The sequence below is a fragment of the Pecten maximus genome, chromosome 18 (assembly GCF_902652985.1).
Source record: "Pecten maximus chromosome 18, xPecMax1.1, whole genome shotgun sequence".
Classification (NCBI taxonomy): domain Eukaryota; kingdom Metazoa; phylum Mollusca; class Bivalvia; order Pectinida; family Pectinidae; genus Pecten; species Pecten maximus.
Window position 1 is genome coordinate 7,318,173 of NC_047032.1, and position 22,227 is coordinate 7,340,399.

Below are 22,227 nucleotides of genomic sequence, written 5' to 3' on the forward strand. Positions count from 1 at the left end.
CATCACCATCATCATCATCATAAACGTCATAATCATCCTCATCATCATAGTCATCATCATCATCATAATCTCATCATCATCATCATAATCATACTAATCATCCTACTAATCATTATCATCATAATCTCATCATCATCATCAGTCATCATCATAATAAACTTCATCATCATCATAATCTCATCATGATATCATCATCATCATCATCATCATCATCATCATCATCATCATCATCCTAATCATCACCATCATATTCATCATCATCATCAATTTAACTACAAGGATAAATACATACAAACCATACATACTCCTATACCTGTATACATATTCTGATAAACATACATCCATCCCACACATACATACATATTCAGTTTCCTGGTAGCCTGATCAATCCTGTCGAGGGCTCGAATAGTTACGTTGTCCTGTTTTCTTGAAACGACGAGCCTTGTACAGCATTTAGAATGATAATTTGTGTTGACTTTACTTTATTTTGCACGCTTGGAACACGTTTACATAATGTCCGAATATGTGTTCAATAACCATACGTACATAACCGTAGTCCATTGGGCAAAGCAATACTTTCCTGTGGGAAGGGCTGTAAAAGAAAGAAATCAAGACCAAAAACCTGAGATCAACCTTGTATTTAAGTCGCGTTACCGTAACACGACGTTTTGGGATGATACGCGCCTGAATACGACTGCATTTCAATCAGGAATATAATTTTATTAATGTGTCATTTGAAAAGATACATCCACTTATTTAGCTTGCATTCAATCTTAACTTTGTTCCGTTTTTAACTGCATATCTGCATTTTGCATTTACCGCTACATTGACCAATCACATACTTCATCTTGACCAGTAACGCCACCTGTCGCGTCATTTCCAGGGACAAAAGAATATTTTACAGGTTAGTAATATCATCTAAGTAACTAGATTTGATCAAGATCAAAACACGGGATTTCCAACCAGAAAATGATCGTAGACATGTTATCATTCTGACGAACGCTTTTGTACGTTTTAGCTACGTTTTCTCTTCGTTTTCTCTTCGTTTCCCTTCCCAACCGGTCATTTGATTTTGAAGCGTGTCCTTGACCATAAAAATCGATGGTCAAGGTCAAACATTTGCATACCTTTTGTAGCCAGTCATTCATGCTATAGATGTGCCAATCATCAAGTCTGTAGGTATCAGAATATTGGAAGAAAAACATTTCAAGTGATCTTTTTTTTAAATTTTCATTGCGGCTATGAATACCAGTAGCTAGCTACATAACCTAGCGCGCCTCGGAGGATATGTAGCTAGCTACTGGCATTCATAGCCGCAATGAAAATTAAAAAAATCTATTCAATTCATATATTTACATAACCTTGATTTAAAAAAATTATATCGAGAAAACGAGAAATTTTATTAAAAAGAAAAATTTGTCATGTATACGACGAAACGCCAAATTATTAGAACAGCCGGGAGATCCCGCCTATGCACCACGCCATTGTTTTAATCTCGTTCCGCATTTTCCTGTCTTTTTTTTATTAATTTTGCAGGTGATTTGCACGAGAGACAATGTTTTCATACGGTTTTCATAGTGTATTCATGGTCATATGTTTGTTGTTTTCACTTGGTATGTTCATATCAGCAAACCACATTAGGAATGTAATATAAGGGTATGTTTGCTCTTTTTTCAAGCTGTTCTAACTTGAGCCTAAATTGTACAACGTTATTTAATTTATCTGACACTTACGTTTGTAGTATATTACATTATACATGTGAAGTTTGGGGATCTACAAAAGGTTTAGATATTGAGAAAGTACATTTGCACTTTTGTAAGAAAATGTTAAAAGTTAAGAAGTTGACTTAACTTGTCATGCAATGATGTGTTTTGAATCAGGTCGATTGCCTTCAGAATATATAAGAAGATTTAGAATGATAAGGTACTTGTTAAGAATAATGGATTCAAAAAATTGTATTATAAAAACTGCATACTCATTTTGAAGACGTAGCCATATTGGTTATTGCTTTAACTGGGTTAATTAGGGGCCGCGGTGGCCGAGTGGTTAAGGTGTACCGACACTTTATCACTAGCCCTCCACCACTGGGTTGCGAGTTCGAAACCTACGTGGGGCAGTTGCCAGGTACTGACCGTAGGCCGGTGGTTTTTCTCCGGGTACTCCGGCTTTCCCCCACCTCCAAAACCTGGCACGTCCTTAAATGACCCTGGCTGTTAATAGGACGTTAAACAAAAACAAACCAAAATTAACTGGGTCAATTATGTCAAACAGTTTGTTTTTCTCTTTCGGATTCGCAGATGACAAATTACTATTCTTATAACCATAAAAGTATTTTGTATCTGATAAAACAAAGAATATTTGATCAAAGCCAACAATATCGGAGAGGTTTATTAGAGGCCTCACCTTAATGTGTTTTATATCAGCACTTAGTAAACCAACATGCCCTACAATACTATTTGACAAAGTTTATTCCTGTGAAATACCGAAACTGTTGATCAAAGATTCGTCTTTCTGCACATAATTTAGCTTTTGAAACTGGTAGATACAGTAATACAACGAGATAACAAAGACTCTGTATGGACTGCAATTTAGATGTGGAAGACGAATATCATTTTATTTTGAGATGCAGGAATTATCATAATCTGAGAGTAAAATACATAAAACCATATTACTGGCGAAATCCATCCGTGTACAAACTTATACAGCTAGTGTTGATGATATTTGTGATCTTCGTAAACTTGGTTTGTTTTTGTTTAACGCCCTATTAACAGCCAGGTTTTGGAGGTGGAGGAAAGCCGGAGTACCCGGAGAAAAACCACCGGCCTTCGTAAACTCGCTAGATATATATTTGAGGCTAATAATTAAGGCACGAATGATGTAAAATATGTACGTTTATATATATTGACATAATATATATGTCAATTTATTTAATGATGATGATGATGATGATGATGATGATGTACTGATAAACCGTGAAGTTTTAGGTAATAAATGAATTAAATTGAATTGAATTGTATAAGTTCAATCATTCTTAGGCACTCGTCAAAATTTAGTTAACTCTTTATGTTAATTACACATTCCGTGGCGGTTTGTCTTGGAATCAATTTTAATTTGAATTATCTCCCTTAGATTGTATATAAATCAACTTCACTATATATATACATGTATATATATATATAGTCTGACACATATTGTCCTAGGCTCGGTTATAACCGGAACAAGGACGTTAAGCACCATCTATCAATCAATCAAAGGCTGAGACCTATACTTCTACAGGTCTCTGCTATGAGGTAGAGGTTATATGGAAAAAAATAAACAGACCTCTATCGTATTCATTAGGGTTAGGGCAGAAACTTAAAATTTACCTTATTGTAAAGTGTTAGGGGAGCCACGTTAACTCATTGATTTGTTCAGTTTTGTTATACAGTCGAACCCGGTTATATTGAAATGCTCGGGGAATGCAAAAATACTTCAAATTAACCGGTTTTCAATATAACCGGGATCCAGCCTTTTGCCGACATATTTCAGTAAGCGCTACAACACACCATTGTTCAATATAGTTAATTTACAATCGATTCCAAGATGATAGTAGTTTCATAGTTTATTAGAAATAATGTTAAATTCGACTACTGTCTGAAATCGGACCTGTGCGTCGGTGATCGATGGATTTTCACGAATTATTTTATAATTCATTTAATTTATCTATTGTTTATTTTATTGCTGGATAGACCACGGGGAATGTCCAACTTCAATGAACTGTCAAGACTGGAAGATTAAGGATGAGAGTGGACTTGGACTAATTAGTCCGCGATTATGAGTATGAATATCATCCATCATTCATTCTTTCTTCCGAATGGCATGTCGTATTTGAAAGTATGCTGGTTCTGATGTTTTCACGGAACACCTAGACTCCCAATTGGTAATCTGTAAGTTCACAAATAAAAAGCCGGACTGTAAAAGGTTATTTGGAGGCAGGACGGATAAGAGTTGGCCTTCCATAAAATGTAAACATGCATGTATTTGTTTAATGTTATATATCTTGTATACCTATAGGCCTTAGGGCTTTTGGTAAATAAAGAACTTGAACTTGAAAAAAAAAATGTGTTATAAATGTTTTGTTTGTTTTTGTTTGTTTGCTTTTTTAAGACCTGGCTGCTGGTCTCTATGACAACCGTCCTGATATGACCCGACTTTTGTTGTCCTGACGGTCGCCCATATATGACACTAGCTGTTTGTGTCAATGATATGGGGGAGTGAAACAGAATTACTGTTACAAATCTTGAACAACCACCTCCCAAATACTGAGCCAGAAAGAACTGAAGATGAATAACACTACTGTTACATTATCTCAATTGCAAAATCATGTTGACATGAAGAAGGACAGGCGTCCCAGTTACTGGCGAATTTGCGCCATTTTGATTTACTCACATACGTCTGCTTCTGGTTAGTACTTAAATAAAAAAAATATTAGCCCCTATTCCTACTATATCAACGTTGATATAGTAGAAGTAGGGACTAATATATATATATATTTTTGTTAATACTTACCAGAAGCAGATGCATGTGATTTTCTAGGGGCTGCGGTGGCCGAGTGGTTAAGGTGTCCCGACACTTTAACACTAGCCATCCACCTCTGGGTTGCGAGTTCGAACCCTACATGGGGCAGTTGCCAGGTACTGACTGTAGGCCGGTGGTTTTTCTCTGCGTACTCCGGCTTTCCTCCACCTCCAAAACCTGGCACGTCCTTAAATGACCCTGGCTGTTAATAGGACGTTAAACAAACAAAAAACAAACAAAAAATGTGATTTACTGCAGTATACATCGGCGGGAACTGGCACGAGCAGATACTCTTCTTCCGGTCACAGAAAGAGGTAAGTGATTTTTTTATGCGAGTAGCAGTCCCTGAAATTATTAGGAACTGCTTACAATCATCCTCTAAATGCATTCTTGAAATATTTTCGGGAAAACTCTCTCAATTCTCGTTGCTGTATTTTGTTAAACAATGCGTCTTTCGGTAGATACAAACAGTATATATTCAGCAGTCTCAGATTGGATAGTGGCCTTTTTGAGCTCCTTGGTTGCTTGAAAGAATTATTTTGAATTGAGAGCACTTGTGGAATAAATATTAGTTTCTTTTCGCCATAATATAGTACTTTTTATGACGGAATGTGGACATTTCTTTAAAACACATGTTCGTCCGACCGTGACGAATATATCAGAACACTTAGCAAATCATTTTGAGATTCATGAGCAAATTATGGCAACCTAATTTGCATATTAAGCTGTCAGCCTGAAAATGTATATAGAGGGAGGATTTCATTATCAATCCCTCACTGCCACCACCCGTTTACCCAATATTACAACCAGACCACTCAATGTTGTATAAAATGCTAAATTCAAATATTCAAATTCATTTTATTCTCTTTTCACATACTAACATGATGTATAGAGAAAAAACATATTTACAATATAATATATACAATTATATATAGTAGTGTTCGTAGTTGATATACAGCACTGTTTCACGACAAAACATTTTCATTTTTATCAAGAAGGGCAGATGTTATTAATTATTCTGATAAAAGAACACATTTTCATGAATGTTTTAACATTAGTTAAATTCATTAATTCGTTAAAAATGATTTGAAGAAGAAACAACGAACAGTGTCATTTTCAATTTTTGACTTTTATAGTTATATATGAAAAGATACAAGATTAATGGAACAGCCGATGATCCCGCAAATGTGCCATGCCATCGTTAACCTTGTCCTTCCCGCAGTTATCAAATATCAAATACTATCATTCGTGTTAGATTAAATTTATTTTACATGGTTAGATGATAAAGAAAACACATTTTACGGAAACAAACGGGTACTATTTTTCTGGTGTATTTTAACTATATTTAACTGATGTATTGTGTGGAAAATCAGCACGTGAAACAATGTTTTCATGCTGTATTCACAGTGTTTTCATGGTCAAATGTTTGGGGTTTTTTCACTCAGTATGTTCATATAAAGAATCAATCCTCAGAATGTAAAAAGATACTTTATAGCATTAATGTCTGTGTTTATTTTCTTTCTTGGAGCTTTCAAATTATTTCATAGTACAGGTTATGCCTTGTATTGTATGAGAAATAGCCATCATCTGTTTTAAATAAAGTGTATGAGTATTTATACAGCCGAAATTGGATTTAGTGGAGACAAATGCTCAACATGAAAGAAAAATTGTATAACTGATATAGAAAACACCATGGCCATGAAGTTCAATGGGCAACAACGAGAGTCATACGAGGACGATGTCAAGGAGACACGGACAGCCAGGGTCATACGAGGACGAGTATCAATGAGACAGCGACAGTAAGGGTCATACGAGGACGGGTGTCAAGGAAACAGAGACAGCCAGGGTCATATTAGGACGGTGTCAAGGAAACAGAGACAGCCAGGGTCATATGGGGACGGTGTCAAGGAGACACAGACAGCCAGGGTCATATTAGGACGGGTGTCAAGGAGACACAGACAGCCAGGGTCATATGGGGACGGTGTCAAGGAGACACAGACAGCCAGGGTCATATGGGGACGGTGTCAAGGAGACACAGACAGCCAGGGTCATATGGGGACGGTGTCAAGGAGACACAGACAGCCAGGGTCATATTAGGACGAGTATTAAGGGGACACTGACAGCCAGGGTCATTTAAGGATGGACGTGATGGAGACAACGGCAGTCAAGGTAATAAGAAGATGGGTGTCACGGAGACACCCACAGTCAGGGTCATATGCGGACGGGTGTCAATGAGACAGCGACAGGCAGGGTCATATGAGGACAGTCTGGAAGGAGACAGGGATAGTCAGGGTCATATCAGGACGGGTGTCAATGAGATAGCGACAGTCAGGGTCATATGAGGACAAGCGTAAAAGAGACAACGACAGATAGGGTCATATGAGGACGGGCGTCAAAGAGGCACCAACAGCCAGGGTCATATGAGGAAGGGTGTCAAGGAGAAACCAACAGCGAGGGTCATATGAGGACGGGTGTCAAGGAGACACCAAAAGCCAGGGTCATATGAGGAAGGGTGTCAAGGAGACTCCAAAAGCCAGGGTCATATGAGGATGGGTGTCAAGGAGACACCAAAAGCCAGGGTCATATGAGGACGGGTGTCAAGGAGACACCAAAAGCCAGGGTCATATGAGGACAGGTGTCAAGGAGACACCAAAAGCCAGGGTCATATGAGGACGGGCGTCAAGGAGACATATATAGCAGAAAAAAAGCATAGAGAGGCTGCAGAGAAGAAAGAACGGACAACAGAAAAAGAATGGGAAAAAACACAGGAAGAAAGGAACAAGAGGCCAAAGGCTTACACTGTCATCTGACAAATACTTACAGCAGGGACACTCCCCTCAATCCGAATGGCTCAAACCAGCATCATGAATTGTCAGTTCACAGCCATTTATGTTACGGATCAAAATTGGTTTTTTACCATTTTGGCGGTATGGAGGAGTAACATCTTAAAGCAAAATTTCAGCCACTCTGGCCCCATGGGTCACATTAGCCTCATTTATTAAAAATATGATTGCCCTCCTCCAATGATGTTTCACAGTAAATTTGATTGTAATCCAACCAAAATGTAAGGAGAAGTAGGGTTTTAAAGCAAAATTACAGCAAAGTTCCACTTTTGGGGCCCCACCTCTCGGGCGCCATGGGTCACATTAGCCTCATTTATATAAAATATGATTGTCCTCAACCAATTATGTTTCACATCAAATTTGGATGTATCCCACCAAAGGGTTAAGAAGGAGAACTGTTTTAAACAAAAACATCACCAAAGTTCCACTTTTCTGGCCCGCCTCTCTGTACCCAGGCGTCGGACCAGCCTCATTTAGTTAAAATATGATTGCCCCTCACCCAATGAAGTTTAAACCAAAATTGGTTGTATTCCGTTTTGGGTTTAAGGAGGAGATGTGTTTTGAAAGTAAACGTTTAACGACGGACGGAGCACGATGGCTAAAGGTCATCTGTACCCTTCGGGTCAGAAAAACAGGAAAAGAAAAGAATGAAAGGAAAAACAGAAGAATGAAAACAAGCAGGAAAAGGTAAAGGCAAAAAAAAAATGAAAAAAATACAAGAAAACACACAGGAATGAAAGGAATAACACACTATCAATGTTTTGCATTTGTGAACAATCTGTAATATTCTCTGTAAGAAATAGCAGCATTTTATCCCTAAGTAATGATAGAACACCACATCACAAAAAAAACATCAACAAAAAACAGCTGAAGGTGAGGCAGCAACGTCATAGTTTTTTATTTAAAAGTAAAAAAAAAAAAAAAAACCGGCATTGAAGATAATAGATATCAGCCTTTCCTGAAACAAAGTTTAGCACCGTTTCTCATAACGAATAAAATTTCATGTAAGTTAATATATCGTTAAAAACATTTTTGTAAAATCAACGAACTAGGGAAATGGCCAAAATTCCGCCAACATAAACATTCAAACACGAAATATTTTCATTTGTACATACATTGTGTCATATATTTACAAAAACATATAATCCTTCCTCTCTTTCACTATAATTCCAAACAGTCTAGATCTTCAACCAAGGGTCCATCAATTCCAATTTTCGATTATTTTTGTTAGCTGTTCTAAGCATGTTGATCAATATGTCCATTGTTCTTGTCTATCAACACATTTTCGCTACCTTTCTGATGTGAATATCAATTCAAATAACGATTACACGACGAGATCATTAGCCCCAATTGAATATAATTCGACTCAATTATATCAAAACATGTGTTCACTTGGTATGACAATGATGGCAAAAGATTGGCAGAAATAACATAAAACATGTAACAATTGGTATATTGCATAATGCATTGATATTGCCTATGAATGCCAACAAAGAAAGCACCTTAATACCTCTTTAATATATAAGGACATTATTTACACAAGAAAAACATTCCTCAATGTGTTTACTGCAGCCTTCGCGGCTTCGAGCGAATTTTAACAGGTTTGTGCTAAAACTGCAGGGAAACGGATTATTTACGGACGTAATGATGTTATAGAAACATGAAACGAGAAAAATCACATGGTATAGATGGTATTTTGAATGAGTGTTTTTTACATGGCAAAGATATTTTGCTACCTGCATTATGCAACTTGTAATAATATTTTTAACTCTGAATATTTTCCATCAGATTCGTCTGTTGCTGTTATAACCACTGTACATAAGAAGGCTGCTATATCAGATCCTAATAAGTTTAGGGAAATAAGTATTGTAAGTTGTTTAGGAAAATTGTTCAGTGTTAAATAACAGACTATTACAATGGTCAAAATCTTATGATATTACTTCTGATTCCCAGTTTGGGTTCAGACCAGGACTTGATGCAATTTTTTTTTGTTTACATTCTGTTATAACAAAGTCTTTTAGTAGAAATCAACGACCTTACTGTTGTTTTGTTGATTCAGTAAAGCGTTCGATATAATTGACAGGATAAACTCTGGTATAAATTATCGAAAACAGGAATACGAGGAAAACCCCTCAGAGTAATTAAATCAATATATGTACATGTGAATTATTGTGTTAAACTAAATGAAAAGTTGTCTGGCTTTTTCGATAATGATATTGGTTTGTTACAGGGCGAAATATTATCGCTGATACTTTTCTCTATGTATATTGATTATTTTGAATCCTTTTTCATAAGCAACTGTAAAAGTAATTACAATATTGAAGAACTCAGTTTATATTTATTGCTATATGCTGACGATATGGTTTTATTCTCAGAGTCTGTGGAAGGTCGTCAGGAAGGCTGAACAAGTTGGATGTATATTGCAGGCAGTGGAACTTAACAGTTAATGTTGAAAAACTAAAATACATATGTAGTTATCTTTCGTCAAGCAAGTAGAATAAGAAACAATGAGAAATGGAATTATAAGGATAGAATCGTTGAATGTGTGGATACTTTTTCATAATTAGGAGTAACGTTAAGTTACAATAATAAAACCATGTTTGCATTAGTTTCAAAATGTTCAAATTTAAATCTAAATATCAAAACTATGCTACATCATTTTGATACATATGTGGGTAGAATACTTTTTGAAGTTAGGGGTGGTTGTAAAGCTCCTGATGTAGAAATGGTCCATCTTAATTTTTGTAAGAAACTATTGAGAGTAAAGAAATCAAGAAATAACAGCATGAAAAATCTAGGATTTGGAGATGTATGGTTAAACCCATTCAATGAATGTTATAAACTATTAACTCTGCTAGAGATTAAACAGAGATTATTTGATCAAGGGGAGCAAACTCTACGAGCTACTTTAGATACATCATCTAAATGCTTTTTATATAAATTTCCTGTATTTGATAAACTTTCTCTACAATTCTATCTATCAAAATATATACCTGTTAAATATAGAATATGTCTCACTAAATTACGTATTTCGGCTCATTCACTGGAAATTGAGGCAGGAAGATATAGAAATATTCCAAAAGAAGCAAAGATTTGTAAACAATGTAACTCCCTTGATGTGGAAGATGAGTTTCATTTCTTACTAATTTGTAACAAATTTCAGATTCTTAGAGTTAAATATGTAAAAAAAAAAAAAAAAAAAAATTACTGGAAAAATGCTTCAGTTTTTAAGGCTATCCAGCTTCTAAATTCGCGATGTATTGATGAACTATATATATATATATATATATGCATTAGGTAAATATATTTTCAAATCAAAACTGCTTGAATGTGTTTTGATCTGATATCATTGTATATTGTATGTCATAAGGGATACATTCTCTATACATCATTCTGCATTGTATCTCTACTGTATGCTTGCTCTGTTATATTTTTTTTGAAGTTTTGAATAAAACTTGAAATTGAAACTTGATTATTCCATTAAAATATGGTAACATGTGTGCTAAATGATTATGCATTACTAAATTCCAGAATTGAAACAACTGATAACCATAGACGATATAACATTATGTATACTGATCGGCTTAGTCACACGCCATATTTGATAATACGTTTGTTTTAAACGTATACAATAAAACGTAAGAAAATATATCAAAAATAGTTTTCTTCGTTCTGAAATAAAATGACTGAAATATACCATTTAAACATTATGATGATACATACAACACAACAGAATAACAGAAATATGTCCCAACGAAACTATTGTCTTCAGCCGTAACTGTAAGAAAAATGCATTTCTATGTTCTAAGAATAGTTTATCATTTACATATCAGTGAATAGGCGACATCAATGTTGACACAATACAAATGTAGTGAATTCATATCAAATCTGCAACAGGTCTACATGAACGTCTAGGTATCGAGTTTTGGCGTACCCACTCGTCAACATCCTCGTACAGGCGTTTGTATTTCTGTGAGGGGTTATGCAATCTCCGACATAACTCACAAAATCCCATTTTACTATCGATCATATCTTCCGCCTTGTAGTAACGACGCCAATTAAAATAGGTCTTATATGTTCTTTTGTCATCTGATAACTTCTTTAGAAAATTACCCAATTTATTAATAGATGAGAAGTTTCTAGTGCTGACGTAAGATCCCGGAGGGAGGTAAATAGAATAGTCAGGAGCTCCGCGGGTAACTGGGATTGAATTGACCTTCCGTTCAAACAGCCGGAAACTCTTTTCTGTAATGTAGTCTACACATAAAGCATTTTCAAATGATGCATAATATTTATATTTTTCTAGGCATTCCTGCCATTTTCCCCTTGGACAATGAAGCTTCCCGCATCGGCCATATGCATCGACATCAATGATTTTTCTGAGCTCATTTCCGTATTTTAACCTTTGACTTGCCACTCCACAATGTGATACTATCCAACCAATATTTCTTGTTTTATTTTTCCACACAATATCCCGAATATCGTTATTGTTGGTGTTTTCTTTACGTGTAAACAAGCTATAAGGGTTAAATATATCTGCATCGCGTCTGTAGCTAAGGGTCCAGTTGAATAACCGCTTCCACTTTTTAAAATATGGAACTAAAAATGGTGGTTCCATATCATGGAAAACCCAAGTTTGACCTTTATATTTCCTTAATGGTTCACTTCTACGTAAAGTAGGAGCATGGAATACAACCACATCACTATTCTTGTAGTTTGATGACGAAATCATCTCGCACCTATCCTCGCACGTGTCAAACACGTGTTGGCTTATCCAGGGAGGTCTGTTGTAATATGTGACTCGCTTCTTCACTCTAGGGCGAGGAGGGGACGGTGCTACAAATATATTCTTTATTACGAGGAATGGGGGCTTTATGTCCGAGAGTCTTGTTCCTCGGTACAATGCAATGTACAGGGATATCCCCAAAATCAGGAATAAGCTGAGCATTGTCGCCTTAAGTTGTAGTCTGCAAACAAAAATGCAATTGCCATTATCAAGACAGGGAATCGTGATCTTCATTGCAACATAAGGTACAACTAAGCATAAGTAAAACGTCATCACCTTCAGTGAGAGCATAATTGCTTCAAAGATATGTCCCTTAAACTTGTTACGTAAAATCAAAGTACCCTATGGAAATAGGCTGAGCAAGGTATACCAACTTGCAATATTTCTTGAAAAACGATGATAGGGTGATTATATGACGTCATAGTTATAGGGGAGATAAACAATAACTGTTCAGGTTAGTTTTGAACATTTTGATAAAGTTACAAAAAAATCATCCTTGTTATGACGTCAGGGACAACTACCTATTAACGATGTATCTAAATGATTAATGTAGTTAAGTATCATTAAGATTTAAGAATTAAAGTGATAATGCTTAAGTCTATGTGTTGTTTTTATTTTTGACATACTTCACTGAACACTATGATTATATCTATTAAATTTCCATATGAATATATACATATATTACATATGTCAAGATTTTCCGTTCTTCTGATTGGATAAAAGATGGTCATTTAGAACAACCGGAGCATATGAACCCTATGCTCCTAAATTAATAACAATGGACTGTATTAATTCGGAATACAACAAACTTTATACTTCCATATTCAATAATCATATTGAGAATCCCAAAATGGCGGAATATGATGATACATTTGTCTGAGATACTTTCTGGAATTCAGATTAAGACATTTTATTTGTTTGCATTTGTTTCTTTATTTTATTTCTTAAATAAACTATTTCATTGATTATCTGGTTATTTTGTCTGGCCATTTGAATTTAAAATGATATTTATTTTAAAAGGCAATTATCAAATAACTGATAAATATGTACCTTAATGTAGTATAAAAATTAAGTACCTTTGATTTCGGCTAATAAAGTGTTTTATCGACCCTTAGTGATAGATATCATTGCATATACTTTTTTTGCAAAGATATTTAAAATTATTGTATACAAATATAAAATGTTGCACATATATTTATAATCATCGACTTTTACAAGGTTTGAAACACCAAACCTATCGAGGTGACATGATTTGCGGTATGTATTTGTTTCCCCTAAAATTCAGGAAATGTCATAATTCTGATTGCTTAATGATATCTGAACAGGTTGGCGAAGACAATGGATTTTAAGGTTCACATTATGATTTAATTGGGGAATTTTTTTCCTTGAGAGATGTATTCAAAGCTTGTCAATATACCTTGTGGTGCCGTTGTTACCACGCATTTCTTGTTTTGAGAATGTGACTTAACCCGGATTTGACCTTTGACCTTTGACCTTTGTACGGCGGATGTCGTTGATGTAGCAGAAGACGCTTACTCCTTCGGCACATCTGGTCTTATTCCAAGGGTCTATATGGTATATTTTTCGTTCGTATTTTGCTGTGTTTTTTCCCGATTTGAGTTAGAATTGGGGTGTTGTTTAAATGTCGGTATTCGCTGTTGTTTTAATACGAGTAGATATTGCAATATCGGTAGCATTTGGAGGTTAAAATAAGCGCAACTATCATTTATTTGGCTACTGGTTGGAGGTATATGTTTAGTTTTATGTTTTACCCCAAAACAATTTTAACCTTGGAAACCAAAATAAAGCCGTGGTTTTGTAGCGGGCTTGCTTGATGTATTATATCAATTATGTTCCATTAATAAATGGAAATTGCTCAGAATTTAGCAATTTGCGACACAAGATGTTTTTCGTGTGTCCTCTGTGCCTCTGTGGCACTGTGATAACACACTATCCTTTCAACAAGGCGGGCTGGGTTCGATTCTCCTATCATACTTTAAGAGATATACCTTGTAGGGTCACCTGCCTGACCACATGGGGTCTCTGCAGGTACATGGTTTCCTCTCACAGTAAGGTTCATAACACGTCTTCCATCCGGGAAAACAGGAATGATTCATATAAGTCGATATACAAATTTAGCCTGTTTCCCAATTGTTGCTAAGTAGAAAATTTACATTTTCTTCAGAAAAGTGATTCACGTTTGAGGAAAATTCGACCAGGACAGGTGAGTGCACATTACTGTTTAGTTATACTTGCAATGTCAGTTTGTTCCAGGAATCACAACCTTCTCGGAGTGATTCCGTGGTTTTTAGGGATGGGATAAATCGTTCCTACATATTTCACAGGGTCATCTCGCGGTTGGCAGGGAAAAGATAAATCGATGCCATACAGGGGGTAAGACGATGAGTTGGTCAGTTGGGATGGCTACGTCGGTGGATGGAGGATGGCCCCTCCTCTGTTCTGTAGCGCGGGTTTAAAAAGACCACACATTCTTCAAATTATTTGTTCACACAGAGAATTATATACTCAAGACAGCGATATGTTTGACAAAAGTATTGGCATGAACTTTATTGCGAACATTTATAATATCAAAGTTATTAACTGATATTAATAATTAATACAATTTTGCACATTGTTTATTTTATTCGTGTATTGTACGTTAGATTACCTATTCAATTTAAGAACACCATGCTTACCTGCTAGAATAGGATTTTGACGCCATATTTTGAGTCATTGTGTCATTCAGATAGATGCCAATAATTGTTGTTCAATTCCGGTCAGAGGAAACGTCCTCTCTCACACGTGTACACTGAAATACGAAAACAATATAGTAATAGCAATGCTGTTAAGCCTAGCCAGATCGATTACGGGACTGAAATATCACTGGCCTTACCCACAAACGATATTATACAGAAACTCAACACCATAGATTAAACATCAAATTAGGAAATTGTGATCTTTCAAATTTCCAATTGTTATTTTAAAGTTATTGTCATCATTCCCTAGTGGTTAAGCGATAGCCAACGGACGTGTGATGACGATTCCATCTATCTCTTGGATTATTTGGTGTAGTGTTCATGAGAAATACCGCAAAAGGAAAACAATATCCAAATTAAAAATGTTGCTAACGATAGGACATGGGGAAATCGGATGGCGCAGTGGTAATAAAATGCCTTTCACCTAGGCGGCAGGGGTTCGATTCCTCGATCGGGCCTGAAAAGGTATGGGGTCACCTGCCCGACCAAGTAGGTTTTCTACGGGTACTCGGGTTACCTCCCACAGTGAGACCCTCGCGCGCTTCCATCCGGGCTAACAAGAGTGATTAATATATGTTGATGTTTTGAATATATGTAGTATATGTAAAATTCGCGTTCATGATTGTATATACATTGCGATCCAGTTTGTCAATGTTATCATGTCAGGGCATCGTAACGACCATCTGCGTCATTGAAACGTTCAAACGTGGATGTGGCGCAGTGGTATAAGCTGCTGGCGCGATCAATAAAATTGTCTTCCTTCGTCATTTGTGTAACTTTTTAATATGTTCTAAGCTATGATATGATATACCAAAACAAATAATTTTACCAAAAATTAAAGCAAAATATCTAGTCAAAGTTATTACAACAGTTAATTAGGATTTAATCAACTTTCATGTTGTTAACCTGGTAGTTATACACAAAATAGTGTGTTTCGCAAATGTGCGGACATATCTACATGTATATTGATTACAAATCATAATATATAATTAAGGAGTTAATTATCAAAAGCATTCAATTGATAGAGGCCATATAGAAAATAAATGATTATATCAAAAATAAACTAGTTCCTGTGTCATTTCCGCGTGAAGCGGCCTTCAAATGTCAGCCAATAAAAACGCCATAAATCACGTGATGAAAACGTAGCCCCGTTCAAAGTTTACCGCGTCACCATCAAACCACATTTACAGTTAATACAATTATAATGATCAATGGTGCCTTAGGTGTTAAATAACACCAAGCTGTTGTGGCAGAACTCTTATTAAAATGGTTCAGGTATAAAGTAAAAAAAAACAACATCTAACTGATTTCGATAGCTGCAATTCACTTTTCAATGCTGTCCCATTAGCATTTAAAGATATCTGAACTCATTTCAGTGGTAATGCTAGTTTAAGAATATGATCAAGAGTCCACTGTGGCCGTTTTCTGGTTCCTGGAGGACCAGATAAATGGATGTACTGTACAGGTGTTTCCCCTAGGAAATTCAAGGCTTCTGTTCGATATCTCAAAATGTGTGTTCCGTTGTCAACCCTCTTGCTATCATATTTTTAGAATGTAACTTAACCCAGATCTAACCTAGACTTGATTGCCGAGTGTCGTCCATGAAGCACAGGACGCTTACAGTACCGGCACATCCGATCTTATTCTCTTTGTACTTTGACAATGGTATGTAATGCTCACCATGAATGTTGCACTCATTTTCTGAGTCTTGAGTTCGTTTTCGTTTTAATGTGGATATTCTGTGTTTAGGATAAACAGCTGTATGATGTACAATGTGATATCGAAGATTTCTTAATATTGTCAGTCGCCTGTGCTAGGAATATACAGCTGTAAGATGGCAATGTGATATAGAAGATTTCTTAACACTGTCGCCACCTGTGATAAGGATAAACAGCTGTATTATGGCACGGTGATATCGAAGATTTCTTAACACCGTCAGTCGCCTGTGATAGGAATATACAGCTGTATGGTGGCAATGTGATATCGAAGATTTCTCAACACTGTCGCCACCTGTGATAAGGATAATCAGCTGTATTATGGCAAGGTGATATCGAAGATTTCTTAACACTCTCGCCACCTGTGATAAGGATAAACAGCTGTATTATGGCAAGGTGATATCGAAGATTTCTTAACACTGTCAGTCGCCTGTGATAGGAATATACAGCTGTATGATGTACAATGTGATATCGAAGATTTCTTAATATTGTCAGTCGCCTGTGCTAGGAATATACAGCTGTAAGATGGCAATGTGATATAGAAGATTTCTTAACACTGTCGCCACCTGTGATAAGGATAAACAGCTGTATTATGGCACGGTGATATCGAAGATTTCTTAACACCGTCAGTCGCCTGTGATAGGATATACAGCTGTATGATGGCAAGGTGATATCGAAGATTTCTTAACACTGTCGCCACCTGTGATAAGGATAAACAGCTGTATTATGGCAGTGTGAGATCCACGGATTTTAACACTGCTCGTCACCTGTGATAAGGATAAACAGCTGTGTTATGGCAGTGTGAGATCCACGGATTTTTAACACTGTTCGTCACCTGTGATAAGGATATACAGCTGTGTTATGGCAGTGTGAGATCCACGGATTTTAACACTGTTCGTCACCTGTGATAAGGATATACAGCTGTGTTATGGCAGTGTGAAATCCATGGATTTTAACACTGTTCGTCACCTGTGATAAGGATATACAGCTGTGTTATGGCAGTGTGATAGATTCTTAACACCTTGATTATGTTAAGGATAGGAAGCTGTATTTATGATTTATCATGTTTTGTATAGATGACTAAATTCACATTGTGATGGTCTATCCTTGCGTGTAACTTAAACTCGATGATCAATTCAAATTCCCTTTATCCCATTAGACCACCTCATTGTTATTCAGGAACAAGACACATTGCAGAAGCCACAATGGATAAGTATTGATATTGTAGTAAAAAATCATTACACAGAAAAAAATGTTTGAGGTAAATTTGACCTGAAAGACGTGGAAATTCGTGTCAACGCTTGACATTAATAGGCTATTCGGCTATTTTCAGGCCAAATTGACCTGACAATTTTCACATGAATTTGACCTGAATTTGACCTGAAAACATTTTGACTGTGTATACCAACTGAAGTCTACATGAAATCAAATTTTGTTTTTAAATAAAAGGACTATATCAAGTTTTTAAGTAATATCCAGACAATTACTTTCCTCGATACTCCATATATATATATGTTTACTTTTGCTCTCTGCAAAAAGCAAGGGTGAACGTAATCGTGATAGAATGAACGTGCAGTATCGAGGGTGACTACGTTTCTGTGTAAAGAGAGAAAGTGAACGAAACCCCTGAAGTAAGATGGACAAGTCTTCGATTTTTGATATTTTAATATTGTTACCAAGTTTCTACCACAATTGGTGGGCGTTACATTACATTCAGTTATACCAGCCACAGAAGGTAGCCCGCGCTTGATATTTTTACATGGATTTCTATCAAGTTAAAACTTATAAACAAGATAATCAAATTGTTATTAATTTGAAGATTTGTAATGAATTATAATATTTCCACAGAAATCTGAAATTGCCATATAATATTATGAAGGATTTACCAGCATTTTCTATCTGTGCTTAACTATTGGACACTTAAACCAGTTCTATGTACCAGTTGTATGAACCAATTGTATGAACCAATTGTACGAACCAATTGTATGAACAAATTGTATGAACCAATTGTATGAACCAATTGCATGAACAAATTGTATGGATCAATTGTATGAACAAATTGTATGAGCAATTGTATGACGCAGTTGTATGAACCAGTTGTATGAACCAGTTGTATGAACCAATTGCATGAACAAATTGTATGGACCAATTGTATGAACAAATTGTATGAACCAATTGTATGAACCAGTTGTATAAACAGGTTGTATGAACCAATTGTATGAACCAATTGTACGAACCAATTGTACGAACCAATTGTATGAACCAGTTGTATGAACCAGTTGTATGAACCAATTGTATGAACCAATTGTACGAACCAATTGTACGAACCAATTGTACGAACCAATTGTATGAACCAATTGTATGAGCCAATTGTATGAACCAGTTGTATTAACCAGTTGTATGAACCAATTGTACGAACCAATTGCATGAACAAATTGTATGGACCAATTGTATGAACAAATTGTATGAGCAATTGTATGACGCAGTTGTATGACGCAGTTGTATATTCATTATTCTTTTTAAGTTTGTTAACATTGGTTTAGGACCATTTTGATTATGCAGAATTCAATTATTCGTGATTTCCACAATACCGGGTGCTAGCATCATTGGCGGGCTAAACAGCTGTATTGTGAAATCAGTTATGCGCAGGATTATACTGCATATATAAAAATACAGTATACTACACTGCATCAATTAATAAATTATATGAATAAATTGTATTAAAGAATCAAATCAATAAACTATATTATATTAATAAATAATCTTATTAATAACTCATATTACATTAACAAATTAGTAAATTGTTTAACGGTTAACTGTAATATTTTTTTTACGTTATTGAGCAATAACACAAGAACTGGGGTGTACTCTGAATAAACCGCGAAGCGGTTTATGAAAAGAGTACACCCCAGTTTTTTGTGTTATTGCTCAATAACGTAAAAAAACATATTACAGTTAACCCTTATAACTTAATTAACAACGATAAGAAGCATTTTCATTAAGTTAAACATGTTTATTTTGCTCCAGATATTTAAAAACACATCGATATATACAAAATCCCGTGAACAACGATTACTCCGCTGACGTCACAATCAATTTCCGGTATAACTGAAAGTAGTTCCTTTTATTTTTATTATGTTATGAGATGATAACATAATTTTTTTAGCCAATGAAAATGCTTGTTACAAGCAAAATTAAATTATACTAATACATTATATTAGAAACGATATTATATTAATAAATGATATAAATTATCAATCATATAACATAAAAAATTGATCAATCTTATTAATTACTACATTATATAAATGAAATTAATCCAATTAATAAATTCATATTAAGATGTGACATGAGTGTTGTGTATAGCCCTGCAGGAACAATGCACATGAAACTACGTCTATATACGTGAAACTAAATAGAATAATTTCAAGACTTCCTGTGCTGCTATTTAACTGTTTATCGTCGGAAGCGATATCAACTATTGATGATTAAAATATTTTAGATACACACAATATATACTATTCAAGTTCAAAGGCAAATTAAAATAATGAAAACTATATATAGATTAGCCTTTAACAGTAAACAGTCCCTACCGTCACACGTGAAGTGTCGACTATAAATGGAAGACAATACACTTAACAAAAGCGGACAATGTGTTGTACATGATTTTGGTATTGTATTTCATTTAATTATGTTCAATCCACATATGTGTATTGGTAAATTACAGATCTGGAGTTCAGGAGGTGCGGAATTTATATCCATCTTGATTCAACACGGTTGTACAACAGACTGATTAGAATTAGACCGCCTTGGAATGAACACTTTATAAAATGATTAAATATAATTTAAATGCCAATTAAACACCTCAGAAGTCTAAGGGGGGGGGGGGGGGGGGGGGGGAGAAAAATAAGCTGTTGGCCTCGTCTGCACTCTTCTAATTATTCCACAAGAACTAAATACTTACATGGACAACTGAGGCGAAGTTGAGATATACACCAATACACACTACTGAAGTAGTGGGGTTTTTTGAAAAATGAAATACATGTACATTAAATAAATCTGTATAATAGAGGCAAAGGCATTTGTATGATCATGTGCACATCTACACATGTTTACAGAAACCATTAGGTTTGGTTCATGATCCACAAAACATATTCCGACGATGCATACTCATGATTTTGATATCCGCGTTCGTTATTTTGAACAAACAAGCCGTCGCGTTGATGGCATGTAAGGTCATAAGCCTGCACAAACAAATCATTATTATATAATTTAATACAATCCTGATTTTGTTTGAATATAGATGTGTTTTCATATCAAAACAATTGTCAAATACAAATATTTTCACGGAACATTATGTATTTTAGTTAGTTATCAAGATATCAAAATAAGTAAGTACACATAAAACGAATATTCTGTCAACTTTTGATTTTTTGTCCCAAGGATTCTCCTATTTCTAGGGCTTCACCACTGGACCCCAACCAGGGGACTTCCACGTCTACAGTGGTCAAGCTGCGCACCTGATAAACCAGTGTCTATCATATATATACTGGTGTATCAAATATAGATAGTGAAATCAGACAGAATTCAAAAAGTATATCTACTCTGGAACCACATGTACTTACTAAACACGTCCAATTCCTCGGCTCCAACCTTGTTTCCAACATTACAATGAATAACATTCAAAGCAATGGATATGTCTTCATAGTCCACGTAAGTTAGTCAGTGACCAACATCATAACATATAATTACATAGTTTCAAAAATCCTTCTAAAATCAGTATACCAATCGTTTAAAACCGATGGCAATACTGACTGTACATACATGCGGATTAAATCGATATCAGCAACACGGTGGCAATACGCATGAGAGAACAAACATATGTGGATAACATCTGATTTATAGAGTCAAAGGAGCACCAGAGATCGAACCATTCAGCCAGAACTCTGTCCAAAAGGTTAGGGGGGGAGGGGGGAGGGGGGTCTAACCGGTTTCTTTATTAACCAGACATTTTTCATCTTTTACGGCGGGAGGTCAAAAGAAATTAATCAACGAGCTCACACAGGTGTAAGCCTAACTGATGAAAATCCGCTTTTATAGTACAATAAAAGGATTTGCTTTCCTACCCTGCTTTGGAAAACGACAGCGAATAAAATACATTTGCTGTATAATTCGCAAGATTTCCAATCTATATCTTCTGTACATTGTCGGACACTCGCCATCTTGACGCCTTCCTCGCAAAATTTCGTTTAAGCCTTACTGTTGAATGGAAAATCGAACACGACAATGCATTGATAGTTTTAAATGTATAAGTATAATGTTTTATGTTTATCTTAAGATGTCTAATTAGTATAATTTCTGACCGAGACATACTCAGGTCTATATAAAAAAACTGGAGTAAAAAAATATTTAGTGTGTGGTGTCATGCACCCTGTCTATGTATGGGATATATATAGGGTGTGGTGTCATGTACCCTGTCTATGTATAGGATATATATAGGGTGTGGTGTCATGTACCCTGTCTATGTATAGGATATATATAGGGTGTGGTGTCATGTACCCTGTCTATGT

General features: G+C 35.6%; 1 protein-coding gene across 2 annotated transcripts; it reads right to left on the reverse strand.

The window, feature by feature from the left end:
- Nucleotides 1–11,069: 11,069 nt before the first annotated feature.
- LOC117316077 (alpha-(1,3)-fucosyltransferase C-like) lies at nt 11,070–21,364 on the reverse strand. 2 transcript variants are annotated; one of them, XM_033870562.1, is made up of 3 exons: nt 21,283–21,364; nt 14,883–14,995; nt 11,070–12,367 (listed from the first exon to the last, which is right to left on the reverse strand). In XM_033870562.1, the coding sequence occupies exons 2-3, from the start codon at nt 14,918–14,920 to the stop codon at nt 11,278–11,280; spliced, it is 1,128 nt and encodes a 375-aa protein (XP_033726453.1). In that variant the 5' UTR covers nt 14,921–14,995; nt 21,283–21,364; the 3' UTR covers nt 11,070–11,277. The 2 variants fall into 2 exon arrangements, with proteins under 2 accessions (XP_033726453.1, XP_033726454.1); XM_033870563.1 differs by lacking the exon at nt 21,283–21,364 and having other exon boundaries at nt 14,883–16,044.
- Between the last annotated feature and the right edge of the window lie 863 nt (nt 21,365–22,227).